This window comes from Drosophila sechellia, chromosome 3R (assembly GCF_004382195.2).
Source record: "Drosophila sechellia strain sech25 chromosome 3R, ASM438219v1, whole genome shotgun sequence".
NCBI classification, from domain to species: domain Eukaryota; kingdom Metazoa; phylum Arthropoda; class Insecta; order Diptera; family Drosophilidae; genus Drosophila; species Drosophila sechellia.
Window position 1 is genome coordinate 7,361,574 of NC_045952.1, and position 13,334 is coordinate 7,374,907.

Genomic DNA, 13,334 nt, shown 5'->3' on the forward strand with positions numbered 1-13,334 from the left:
TCGCCCTGTCCGCCCAGCCCCTCGCTCCCTGCTCCACCTCGCCTGACGAATGTAATTTTATAGCGGAGCTTGTTGCTGCAAGAATTTAACCAAGACCCCGGCATTGATAAGCCATTGGCCCGGGAAGGCGTTTTATCGCCGGACCCCGCACAGAGTGGCCAAAGATGCGACTGCCCACGGACTTTGGCACCGCCATGGCCAACGCCATCACCATTGCCATCACCATTGCCATCACCATCGCCATCGCCGCGGGCCGGGAAACTCTGCAGCTGGTCTCGCAGAGCTCCCCGTATTGGCCATACCTTCTGGGACTTGTTTGTCTATTTGCCCGCGATGGGAATTCATACAGCACACATTCTGCACAGACCGATGGGCGGACAGTCAGTCGGTGGGTCATATAGCGCAGATAGCACTAGCTATTGTTTTACGATCTCTTGTATATTGTAAATAGAGCAGAGGAATGGAGAGGATATGGGCTCAACTAGAAAATACCTCGCGAATTTTCGATTAATATCTCTCAAAGATTTTTGAAATACTCTCAAATGCTGTACTATATAATCAATACTAAAATGTTCACCAAAAGAGATTTAGTTATGTAAATAATATGACGACCGTAAGCCAGGGTCATGCTAATCAATCCTGCTAATCAAGTTATCATGTTTTAAGTTTAAGTTTTAGTTTTAATTATTAGTTAAATCCATAACTGAACCGATATTCCCTAGCATACTCTGGGGAAACTCCAACATGCTCCGAGCTAAAGACACTTTAATTGCTTCGATTCGCGAAATGTTCTGTGTTCACTGTGTGTTTGTATCTTTGTGTGCTTAGCGTATCATGTGGCATTTGAATATGGACCACTAATGCGTATTTAACATTTGGGCAACCTTGAAAGTTATCGCATTTCGCAGAGCCAACTGGGAATGGCTCCCAGTTCGATACCCATACGTTTAGTTCAAGAATGCAATAAGCTGGCATGTGTGCTATTATGAGTCCTTTCGCAGGAATGGGCTGCAGTCTGTGTCCTTCTTTCTGCGGTCGACTTCGTCCCCGTCATTTCCGATGCGCATATTGAAAAATGGCTCTTGCCGCACTTCCGCCGCAGAATTATTGAGCGGTGCGTGGCACCGCATCGTTAACTTGGCCCTAACTCGCATCCTGCCGCCAACTGAAGTGGCTGTTAAGCAAACTTGGGCGTTCCCCAGTCCGCTTTGACATTCCCATGCCTTTGGCTGCACTCTCCTTTTGGTGTTTCACTTAATTTGTCATCGTGACACTGACGCCCACCGCTGGTTGGGGGGCGTGGCCCTGCTGCTGACGTCAGCCGAAGGAGCGAAGGGTAATTCACCCGGAGTCCTCGAAGAGTGACGAATGGGGGAGCCAAGCTACGACCTGTCAGCGTCTAATGAGTGGAACTTAAAACTGCATTAAGCTGAGCCACCGATGAGTCCGCTGATAATTCCGTAGACAAGTGCCAAGTGCTTGGACTTGGCAATTGTCGCCTTTTATTGGCTGAAATTTTTATGAGCTGCCTGCATAGTTAACCGCTGGCTGACTTTCACTTTTGGCCCTGCCAAATGTTTTACGAGTTCAGCGACCCTTGGCCGCCACCACCAACACGCCATCCGGTGGCTTAATATGCAAACACAACATTATAATGACCGCAGGACACAAATGGAAATGGACGCGTGTACGGCTGCTGGTTTTCGCTATGTTTTTTTACGACTTTGCCCACCACGGCCACGAGTTTGCCAAGTGCGTAATGAAAAATGTATTTATTGTGGAATAAAAATATTTATCAGTAAATTAAACGCCCTGTCAGTCGTCTGGATCTATCCGCAGTGTCGTCTTCACTGCAGATTGCATGATGAAATTCCGGGGCGGTCGCAATCACCCAAGAAGCCCGATGCCAGCTGGCCAGTCCACTAAATTTAGAATTTGCGAGCCATCGACAAAAGTGTGCGGACAATAAATTCCAGCTCTCAGCGGGAATGACTCCGTTCCCGCGTCGTTACAGCATAAACCTAACGATTATGGCTGATGAAATATGCCGATCCGTAATGGGTTGGGAGCCCAGTTCTGGCCAAATAAATCGACGGTTGTCCAGGAACGAGTGCATCAAAACAATCGACTCCCAGTGAGCGGACAAACAAATAACCATATGGGGTTATTCACTTCCGCTTTTATTTATCAATGAGCAAACTGGAATAACATGTTAATGCGATCGAGGCGATACATTTTATTCAAAAAATACTTAATATGAGCTGCTGATCGAGGAGCTGCAATCCAAAAATAAAGTAATAATAATAAATAATAAAGGTAACGAGGGACTAGGATACTATATGGTTTATTTATGGATGGAACATTGCTATAATCTCGTAAAGTGGAGCTTACTACCTCATTTCCCCATAAAAAGTGCGATTTGAGAGAGTCCCGAATCTTTTCAACCGGTTTTTATTTGGCTTTCAATTAGGGCGCCTCTGCAGGCAATTAGAATTGCAAATGAAACTGCCCGAGAAGAGCCAAAAATACAATCCAGAACAACCAGCGCAGCAGCTGAGCATCCGAGTACTGAGCATCTGAGCTGCTCAAAAATAAATGTGAAGGGAAGCCGATCCAAACGAGGATGAATCCGGAAATGGCACCAAACTGCGGAACAAGTGGCCGCTCGCCAGGATTGCGTGGGTGCTCAAAGTTTTTCAATTTTGATGCGCCCAGAAACAATTCGAGAGTAATGACGAAGAAAGTTGTTACTCGGCGTGTGGCTCATTTGTCAGGGATTGGGATTAGGACGAACTGGGACTTCCCGGAGCGCCCAGACGGAGCGGGTTATAATCTAAACGGTTCGTGGAAAATAGGCATGCATAAATTTATATGTGAAGGAATGGCGTGAAAAATGGTCTGACAGTTTATTTAAAGAGGCTTGCCTATGAGTTTTCACCAGCTCCTGTTTTTTCCTCCCTTTTTCTTTTTTTGTTTTTGAGCTTATAGTAGGAGGCATCGATTGATTTTTGATAGACGCAAACGCAGATGCCTCATCGCATTAATTGCCCAAATCCAAATCAATAGACACGAACAAAACGGCTATAAATATATGCGCGGTCTTTCGGGTGCAGGTGTATGTGGAAATCAGGTGGGGATCACCGAACAGCCAAAACAATTGCGTTTAATTGGCCAATTGACTGGCAACATGTGCCATTCGGCAAAAATAAAGGAGTGACTTCCCGAGTAAGGCGGTGCTAATTGTTTAGTTAAGCGTGGCTGAATATAAATAGAACTTAATGAGGGAGCATATTTCCAAGTGGCCATATGGACGCACTTTGCATGACAAATGAGGCGTTCTCATCGAGTGCCCCTCGCTACCCGACTGCCATCGTTTCTCAGGGGGCAAAGGTCGTGGAACGGGTTGACAAGGGTGCCGGAAAAGCTGGTCGGATGTCAACTTCGCTCCATCAATTCACTCCATACCATACCAAACCATACAAACTTTTCCCATTCAGCTTTTCCCGGTATCATTTATCTGGAGGGCGCACAGACTTAATAACCCATTTGTTGGCTGATCTCGGAGTCATGACCCCGCAGGCATACAAATGGCCAATAAGACCTATCATAAACACCAGTCCGAAAGGCGAGACATATGCCGCCGTGCGGTAAAAAAAAACAGAATGCAAAAAGCTGGGAAACGACCTTGCCAAGTGGCAAACATTTGGCTTCTAATTAAGCCGCGAAGCTCCGAGGGCAGGAAAACAGAGGTACCCACAAGGCAATGATTAAGAGGCCACGTACGGAGCACTACGGGGAACTAAGGAGGAGTTGGTGGCCTTCGCCACCACATACCACGTATGCATGCGCGTGCTAATCAAATTGGGTCTAGTCCCCGTCTGCGAAGTGTATCTTTCGGGCGCAGGAGTGGCTTGTTTATCAGTAGTCTGCGCCTAATGTGTAAGTGTGCCAAAAGTGATTGCATAATTATGCAAATGCCCCGGCACAATGTACGTCTAATGAATTACTCAGACTTTCCCGGCAAAGGCCAAAAGTGATAGCCATGGTTCTTAGTCAGCACTGAAGACGCTGAAAAGTAAACAACCAGTTGTTCTGGAATGGTGAAATGTGGAAAGTGCGTGGGAGATTTTCCCCTCCCCCATGGCGGAGTTTTTTTTTTCTCTTCGATAATGATTATACAATAATTTGTTATTGTGGCCATGGCTTTGTTTCCCGGGCGTTGGTAATTACACTTGACTTTGCGAGTCGCCGGGGAAGCGTTACGGACTAATCGAATTAGGCCAAAATCTGCGACAACAAGCGGGATAATTAACAGCCGTCGATTCCTCAACGCCACGTGCAGGATTCACTTATAACGACTGGGAGGAAGGAATTCTTTTATCAATCAATAATTAGTTTCCCGGAAAATGAGCAGCTTTAATATCAAACCTCCTTAATTGAACTGAAATTTTGATAGATTTTCAAGCAATTAGTTTACTTCAGTTTTTAATCAATAAGTCTCTGAATATTACGAAATTACAATATGCAGTGTTTCTAAATATTTTTGGAAAGCCCTTCTAATTTTTTTCCGTGCACTAATAGTGACTGCGTTGATAGTAAATTAAACACGCATTACTGAAATCCCCGCTACAGATCCATAACCCTGCACGTGCCCTTTCAACAATTCATAATCGTTAAACTTAATCGCTGAGCTCATTTTGGCAGTGCCCCTTGTTTGTTTTTCCAAACATAAAGAAACCCACTCGCCAAAGTTCAATCGAGAATTTGGCCATAAAAAAGAATTAGCGCACACCGAAAGTAAAAGTAAAAATTTAAACCAAATAAATACGAGGCGGGCACTAAAACTATATCGGCCGATAGATAGATATATAAATCATCAGTAGTGTCGATTTGGGTTAAGCAAACGCTGCACTGCAAATGCCGCCCAGCCCATCGAAAAATACCACCCCCTTTTGGGTGGTGAAAGACCCACCTTTTATTTGCATTGCGGGTGACAGTTGAGTTAAATTTTGAAAAGAAATTCACGCCGAGAATGGCGTGGCTACTGTTTATTGTGGCTGAGTCAGTGAGTCGGTGAGCGGCCAAAACGGCGGGCATTTCTTATTCAGACGGCGTCCCTGCAATTGCAACCGCGATCGCGATTGCTCCAAAAAAATAAATACAAAACAAAATAAAGAAACAAAAGGAAAACAGAAATTCAAACTGATGTCAAGAAATCGAAAGGCGCCACACACGCGTCTGGCAAATCAAATGGACAAGCCACTGACTTAATTTTCCCCTCATCTTCGGGCTTTTTTAGTGGACAGCTCCGACGTGTTTGACCGCATACTTTTCCTGATTTCGCCTGTTTTCCTACTCTGATTTCGTTGGCTTTTCTGTCATTTCCAGCAGTGCGTCGTAATTAGGCAAAAAGCGAGGCGGCCATAGATAGAAAATCGCAACACGAAAGACGAGCGCATAAATCACAATTCATACTCTCGCATAAATAAAGACATTTGATTTGGAACTGGGCCTCGAGATGATGGGTCCGCAAGTCTGTCCGTCTGTCCGTCTGTCCGTCTGTCCGTCTGTCTGTTGACCAAAATAGCAAAGCCCAATCAACTTGTGATGCAGGCGGAAAATTCTTAAAACGATATGCCGGCCTCGCTGGCGTATACGCAATAAATTTTCATATTTATTGTGCCGCTCGCTCTCTCTTATCCGATTTGGCCCCCAAGTTCGTTGGGCTGTGAGCGATATAATGGCTACGGATTTGGCCGCTACTTCTGGGGGCTGGGCCACGCCCACGCGTGACTTCTCGATGCGGCGAAATTTATAAACCAGCTCCACTGAGCCGGGCTAATTCGACCTGGGTGCGTATTAAATATGTTTGGCATTAGGTTTGCGCGGCAATACGAACGGTAAACAAAAGGCCAAAAAGAGCGCCAACAGATGTTGCATTTATTTAATGAGCCGACGATGGGCGCGCTCTGGGCGGGTGGTGGTATCAATGGGGTGTTGGAAATGTGTTCTTAAGCAAATAAAAACCCATATTTATACAACTTATTCGCCTATTTCTGGACTAGCAGCACTGGCGGCTGGGAACGTGAGCCTACAAAATGAGTTCAAAAATTCTGCGACATCGCCTGGGGGCTTCAAGTGGGGCTCAAGGTCACTGCGAAGGGAGCGGGAGTTCGGGGCGAGAAATTCAAGAAGCTCAGTTCGCCACACATTTCGAGTGCGGTTTCAAGTTCCCACTCGAAATTATCACGATCTTGATCATCGAAACCATAGCGATGAGCAAGATGAGGACGATCATGACTTGGCGGTTGCGTACGCGTTAATTTGTCAATGTTTATGTTTTCAAATCAATATTATCAGCAAAATAAACATTATTAATAACGATGCTTGAGTTGCGGTTCAGTGGATAGTCGGGGCTATTGGGAAAAACATACAGAACCATGGAAACGCGTATGCAAATGCCGGCAAGTCGTTTGTTTCCATTTATTCGATCAAAAATTAATGTGGCAGTCTATATTAACACAGAGGTGGGATTCTAAAGTACTCGAAAGTTACCTAACTATATAATGCTTTTCTTTTCAAATATTTTATATTTATGATGTATCAAGAATAGTTCTTAATTAAAGGGCAAGGCCTGCACAACAGATATTCGAGGCAGATAACCGGTTATCTGCTTGCATATGGGTCCAATTTACTTTTCAAATTATCAAGAGCATATGATTTTCATTCAATATCATTATCATCGCCATAACCACACCATAACACCATCACTTTGTTGACACACCACAGGTGGGAAAACTTACCACTTACCAGCGGCGGAAACTCAAGATCGCCGGGGAATATAGATCGGGAATGTGGAACTGGTGCGTCGGCCCCCGCGAAATGCCTGCGGTGGCAAGTGCATTAATTTCCGATGTCAAACTTCACGGCAACACTTAACGAAATACTTTTTTATGTTTTGCATGTAATTAAAAGCATTAACACGACGCCGCCGACAACCGCAGCCAGCTGACATCGGCGTTGACACTGATGGCAGCGGAGAAGTGCAGTCCGTTCGCTTGGAGAACCAGAGGCGTCACCCACAAAGACGATAATATATCGTATATATGCCGAGATGCACCTGTCACTCCAGACGCGTAAGTTCTATTTTTCCAAAATTTCGAATCCGAAACTTTCTTTCGACGCGCAATGGGGCAAATGATCCGGCCAACCGCTCGACGTCAGGTTTTCCAAAAGACTAACAACGCGGTTTTCTAGCAAACAATTTTCATACGCCGTGTTTGCCGGCATGGCCAAAACAACTGCCAAAAGCTCTTGGATGGAATCGGAAAAGCTCCCATTTCAAGCTAGCCGAGAGCTTTCCCGCCCGTCTTTCCCTTCGCCAATTTGTCATTTTGGCGCGAAAAGCACTCGACGGGGCTTTAGTGAATGGAGCACCAAAGCGCCCTGGCAATTGGACATTGTCCGGAACGGGGGAGTGCGTAGAATTACGGGGTAATCACTACCACCGAGGTCTATGACGCAACCTGAATGAAGTGCCCGTAAGTGCTGGCACAAGTGCAAGCACAAGCAACACAGGGTGCTCCTGGTTAGACTAGTTACACATATGCCATATAATTAATAAAACATGTATCGTGGATAACTTCAACTAACATATAAGAAATAACCAACACTTTTATGTTTAAAAATGATTTTAGTACAAATAAATTAAATAATAAAGTAATAAATATCACTTATCAATAACTCACTATTAGTTGTTAATTATCGATACGGCGGTCAGCTCTATAAATCCAGCGAGAGGAGAAGAATGGGTTGATAATCAGGATTCTAGTTCGGTGATCATAAGCTTACGGGACAAAAACTAAAAATTTAAAATATGCAAATATATATATAAAAAATTATATAAAAATAAATGTTTTTTTGCCCGTAGAAAGAGTTAATGCCTTGTGAGATGAACTACCCATCAATCCCATCGACAAAGGCCAACCCAACTCCTGAGCAAAGTTTATACTAATCCTTTTCAAAAAGTAAGAGAAATGAGCGTTGGATATAGAAGATATATGCATGGTAAAGTCCTATCTTTTTGTTCAACAACCTTGTCATATAAAGATGCTACTTTACCCTCACCTTTCCGAATACCATTTCCACACAATCGCTAATTTAACGTTAAAAGTTACCAAAAGTTAGTATTACGAAGCTCTCAATTAATGGGCTACCATAATTCAAAACAACTTTGTTAATAGTAAGTGGCTTTAAGTACCATAACTAATCGTAGCTATTATACCAACAATAAATCACTTATTCTTATCATTTAGAAGCGATGCACTTATGTTTTATTTCTTCGAACTAAAGAAAGGAGTCAATAAACAAATTGGTAAATAATTTAGATTCTTAATTTAATAAAATTGAAATTTGAACTAATCGTTTTTTTCCTAGATCATTGATCCTTTTTAGAAACTTAGGGATACCTTCTCAGTGTTTTTATCCTTGAGCATCAATTAAGCATAAACCGTATATTCTTTATGTATTTAATTTTATTTCAATAAGCACGCAAGTGTTAAGTGTACCACCTAAAAGATTAGGGATAAGCTAAGGATTTTATTGGATTGAAACTGTTGCTTTGTGTGTTTATTACCTTCCCCACACACTTATAAATGTTAGTCTAACCAAAAAAGAGCTACTTTGAACATATGGTCAAGAAAACTTTGTATTCCATTGAATTACTACCGTTTCATGAAAACAATAAACGGAATTTCCTTCTTGATTCTGTTGAGCCGACTCAACATTAATTGTAGAAATGATCGACGGGCTTTTATCAGGACAAAAAGCAACCAAATGAGCAATCAAAATATTATTGCTCGTTGGGATTTCCCAAGCCCCAGACACTTGGCTCCTTCGGTTTTCGGAATTCAATCAGATATGCACTTGCAAGAGGCCTTTTGACTTTGGCTGCAGATAACCGAACACTTGGCTAAGAAACCTCTTCGTCTTTATTAATTCAAGTGAATATTGCTAATCGCCATTTATTAGTATAAATAGCAATCATCAAAGTTCAGTTAAAACCCACTCAAACGTGCTGAGGCTCCGTGAGTCACGTTCTGATCAACTGACAAGGAGTCTTCATGCTCATAATGCGTGTTTTAGCAAGATTGATTGATTGATTCCTTGGATCCATTTATGGATTGGGTTAAGAAAACTACGTTCAAGTTAGGATATCTGTGGTGATCGATTAGGATCTGTGGGTAATGGGTTTATCTAAAGTATATTCGATAAGAAGCAGTTTGTATAGGGTAGATCAATCCTCATCGATCCCTGGACTTCACTTAAATGAGCTTAGTCACATAAAATATTGGTATAACTCCACAGCATAGTTAGGAAATTTTTTTAAATTTTTTTTTTATTTGCAATCTGTCTTGGTAGACAATAAAAAAATGTTGAGGCGTTAAATAATTTTATCACCGGATGTATTGAGTTCCAGTGAGCTCATGACCTATATTTCGTTTGAAGATTTGCAAAACAAGCATTTTAATTAAAATAAACTTTTCAATGTTTTATTTTTAATACTACATATAAGTATAAATAATATTCTATATTAATTTTGTTCGTTCAATTTGCCTAAGAAGTTTCGTTTCCTTCGCTAGTCTGCAGTTGAGTTTTGCTTTCTAGTGGAGGAGCTGTTGCCAATGTGCTGTCATTTGCAGGATCGATGGCAGCACTGGATTCTGGAGCTTGCTTTTCGAGGTCAACAGGTAATGGGATATCCTCTTTAGATGGCTCAGCAGCCTGCACCTTAGCCTGGGGAGCTGGTCTTCGGTTCGGCAGGATCAGAGTCTCCAGTCCGCCGCAAGGAGCTTCGATCAAAATGTACATGACATAAGCGAGGAGGACCGAGAACCCAAAGTCTTGCCAAAAACGCAGCATCTGTTGAGGAAAATAATTCACTGTAGCTTATAACTTTAAAGGAAAGACGGATAAAACTCACAATGTCGTAGTTTGAGAAGTAGGTGTTCACCCTCGTGCGCCCACCATTAAGGTTCTGGATGAACAGATGGCCCATGTAGACGCAGAACGAGAGCTTGGACAGGGGCTGCCACAATGGTGATGTGAGGAAGGAGTTGGCCAATCCACCATATCCTTGCATGCAGGCAAAGACCACCCAACTCAGACCCAAGGGCCAGGCGATCCGGGAGAGCGATACGTAGAAGGCCTCATTAACGGAGGGAAGGGTTTTGGTCTTGCCCAATCCATAAGGATACATCGCAAAAATGCAGGTGAATAGAAGGGCCAAACAGGTGATCCAGCCAACCCAGACAGCAGGTCGACTCAGATTGATCGTCTTTCCACGGATCGTATGCAGGAAGTAACCGAACAGGAAACCAACTAGCCAGCAGGAAGCCCGGTTGTGGGTATAGTGATCGAGGTCTTCAGAGTAATCATCTGGTCCGCCACCACCACCGCCGCTGACCGTAAATGTTTGTAGTCAGGGTTAATAGTTATACTAAAATCTGCTCCAATGTTAAAGTTAATACTTACAAAGAGTAATTGTTAATCACTATAATGCTGAATAAGTAGGCAGCGAGACCCAACAAAAGCAGCAGAACGACTGCTGCTCCTTTCTTGCCCCACTTGTACACAATAATCAGGAGGATGGGTGAAATGATATACAGTTGCATATCGATGGCTAGGTACCATGTTTGAGCCAGACAATGGTAGAATCGAAGGAATAGTTATCACAGTGCGACCATACAGCGAACGTGGACTTACCTCGGAATCGGTGGCGTAGTTCTGAATGTAGAGCAGGGTCCAATACCAGTTACCTTCGCACCTATCGGAGCTATCAAAGTTCCAGTTGCCGTACAGCGGACCGTCGCCCAAATGGGGCAGTAACTTCCAGTAGAGCAATATCGATACTGCCACGATGGGCGTTAGGCGAAGATAGCGATGGAGGTACATCAGTGGAATATTATGCTAGACTGTGGAACGGACGGGGATAAATTGGAAAGGGGACTTACTTTTCCATCGAACGCAAGGCCACCATCGGAACCAGGAGTCCGCTTATGAAGAAAAATGAGTCCACTGCAAAAACGCCATCCTGAATTACTTCTTTAAACGGTGTCTTGGCCCACTAAGGAATGACTAATGTTAATCTAATCGCGATTAAAAGGCTTTCTCGCTACCCACAGTATACACGTCGTAAAGGTTGATGTTCGGCGATGTGATGGCAATGATATAGTCGTGACCGAAGCACACCCAGATCAAGGACATTCCTCGCAATCCATGGAGGCACTCAATCACATTGGGGTTGGGTTTGGTGGTGATGCGGAATAGCGATCGTGAGTTAGCACGTGCAGAGAAAACTTTCAGAACAGCAGGCAGTTTTTCTACAAATATAGGTATTAAAACTTATTCTGCCAAAAATGTGCAGTCTATTTACTTTGATCCTCACACAGGAAGTAGTCGTAAAATGTGGAAATAATCACTGCGGCTCCGAACACGGATAAAATAACGCTGTAAATTAGGATTGTAGTTTAAGTAAGTAAAATCAAAGTAAAAAGAAATCTTACATTGCGGCAATGGCACCTCCATCGTAGGCATCACGCTCGGAAGTCTTGCAGGAGTTTTTACTGACCAAATTCTGGTTGGCATTGAGTTCCAAGCCAACCAATTGCTTCAGGACTCGTCGCAGAAGTGTGTCCATATTGGTGGCCGAGCAGGAAGCTGGAAAACAAACCGCCGTCTGGACATTCATCATCCGGCCAACGTTTCCCAGCATTTGCTGCAGCGGCAGACTGGCCAGGCAGTACTTTCCTAGGATAGTCGAGCCCGATGCCGCGGACTGTTCGATGCCAATGCACTCGTCATAGTGACCCAGATCCTTGAGATGTCCCTCCAAGATGCCAGCCGGTATGGATCCCCAGGTGTCAATCACTGCGCAGAAAGTCCTTAATACCTCTGTTCACCCACTTTTCGCCCCACTGCCATCCACTTACTTCTATAGGCCCAAAGGCTGCCACTGGTCAATCCGGCGGTGAGCTGAGCAAAGTCCGCATAGCACTGAAGATCTGAGACTGTGGGAAGTCTTCCTTCGGGCACCAGGTCGTCCAGGGTTACATTTTTGTAATGACCAAAAAACTGCTCCGACAAATGACGAACTTTGTTCAGACGCTGGTAGTCCTGTGCATCTAGTTCGATGCCTGGATTTATTTCCGGGCCAAAATCAAGGGCACTGGTTACGGCCAGGCCAAGAATAAGTGTTATTACTAAGACTTTGCCCATCTCTGTGCACGTTCAACTACCGAATAATTGGCATCCCGACTAGAGCAACCCTTTTTATAAGCGATGTCTGGTGCTGGTCTGCGATAAGGATTAGTTATATATGGGCACTTTTGATTGGCCCATTTTTTGTACGTTAACGTGACTGTGCAACATCGAAAATGGCTTCCAATATAATCAGGTATTTTATAATTTTGATTAACATCATTCAAGAATGTTTTGTTTTTGCATATTATGGGGGTCGAAGTGCGATTATCTTATCGATGGCTAACGATTCGGCCGACAAAGTATTCCATCTGCATACATCTGAAGTAAACAACAACCGTATCGCTTCAAAAATGCAAATTTTTAATTCAAGATTATAATATGAACATTTCCGATCGCTGCTGAGGAACAGTAGATACGTATTGGGATATGAGGTGCTAAGGGGTTTCATGGCCTTGTCCTTGCCCAATCGGTTTCCAAAATCAACCATTGCCTGGCATTAAAACTCTGCAAATCACTTTCTTATCAAACATTGCCGGTAATTCAAACACGCGTGTGCCTGATCGCTAGATTTCTAGTTGGCATTTATTACTTATTGATTAAGTAGGTGAGATCAGTTCGTAAAGTTGATTGCGATTATATGTTAAGTATCCGATCCATATACATAATTGGTTAGTTGCCAATTCATGTAATTCAATAGACTTGATCAGCTGCAACATATAGTAAGTTAAATTAGGTCTTCTAGAGAAACTCAATTTTTGAAACATGACCGATTTAATATTATCAAATTCGTGCATATACGATCCTGCTTCTAACGAGCCAAATTCACGGTGCCTGGTGGCCTCATAAACCTGATAAGCATGTCTGTTACATTAGTTGTAGCTTTATCAGTTACCTCAAACTATTAAAGTATTTCTTCCTTCAGAGTCACGGATGCATTTGATATTTAGATTAAGTGTCGAAGCTCTCATTTCTGGAAATAGTTCGACGTCTTGATTTGGTTACAGGCAAAGTGTACATAACTACCGACCTTGTGCATGGACAATCAACCATTGAATGTTTCGCACTCGGACTAA

The 13,334-nt window shown here is 43.3% G+C and overlaps 1 protein-coding gene across 1 annotated transcript; it reads right to left on the reverse strand.

The window, feature by feature from the left end:
* Positions 1-9,541: 9,541 nt before the first annotated feature.
* On the reverse strand, positions 9,542-12,276 carry LOC6620032 (nose resistant to fluoxetine protein 6). The gene is given in 9 exon segments (XM_032722803.1): positions 9,542-9,921; positions 9,983-10,460; positions 10,534-10,706; positions 10,765-10,968; positions 11,009-11,125; positions 11,182-11,381; positions 11,435-11,508; positions 11,565-11,928; positions 11,991-12,276. Coding segments are annotated over 9 exon segments (2,202 nt in total). The 3' UTR covers positions 9,542-9,615.
* Positions 12,277-13,334: the final 1,058 nt, after the last annotated feature.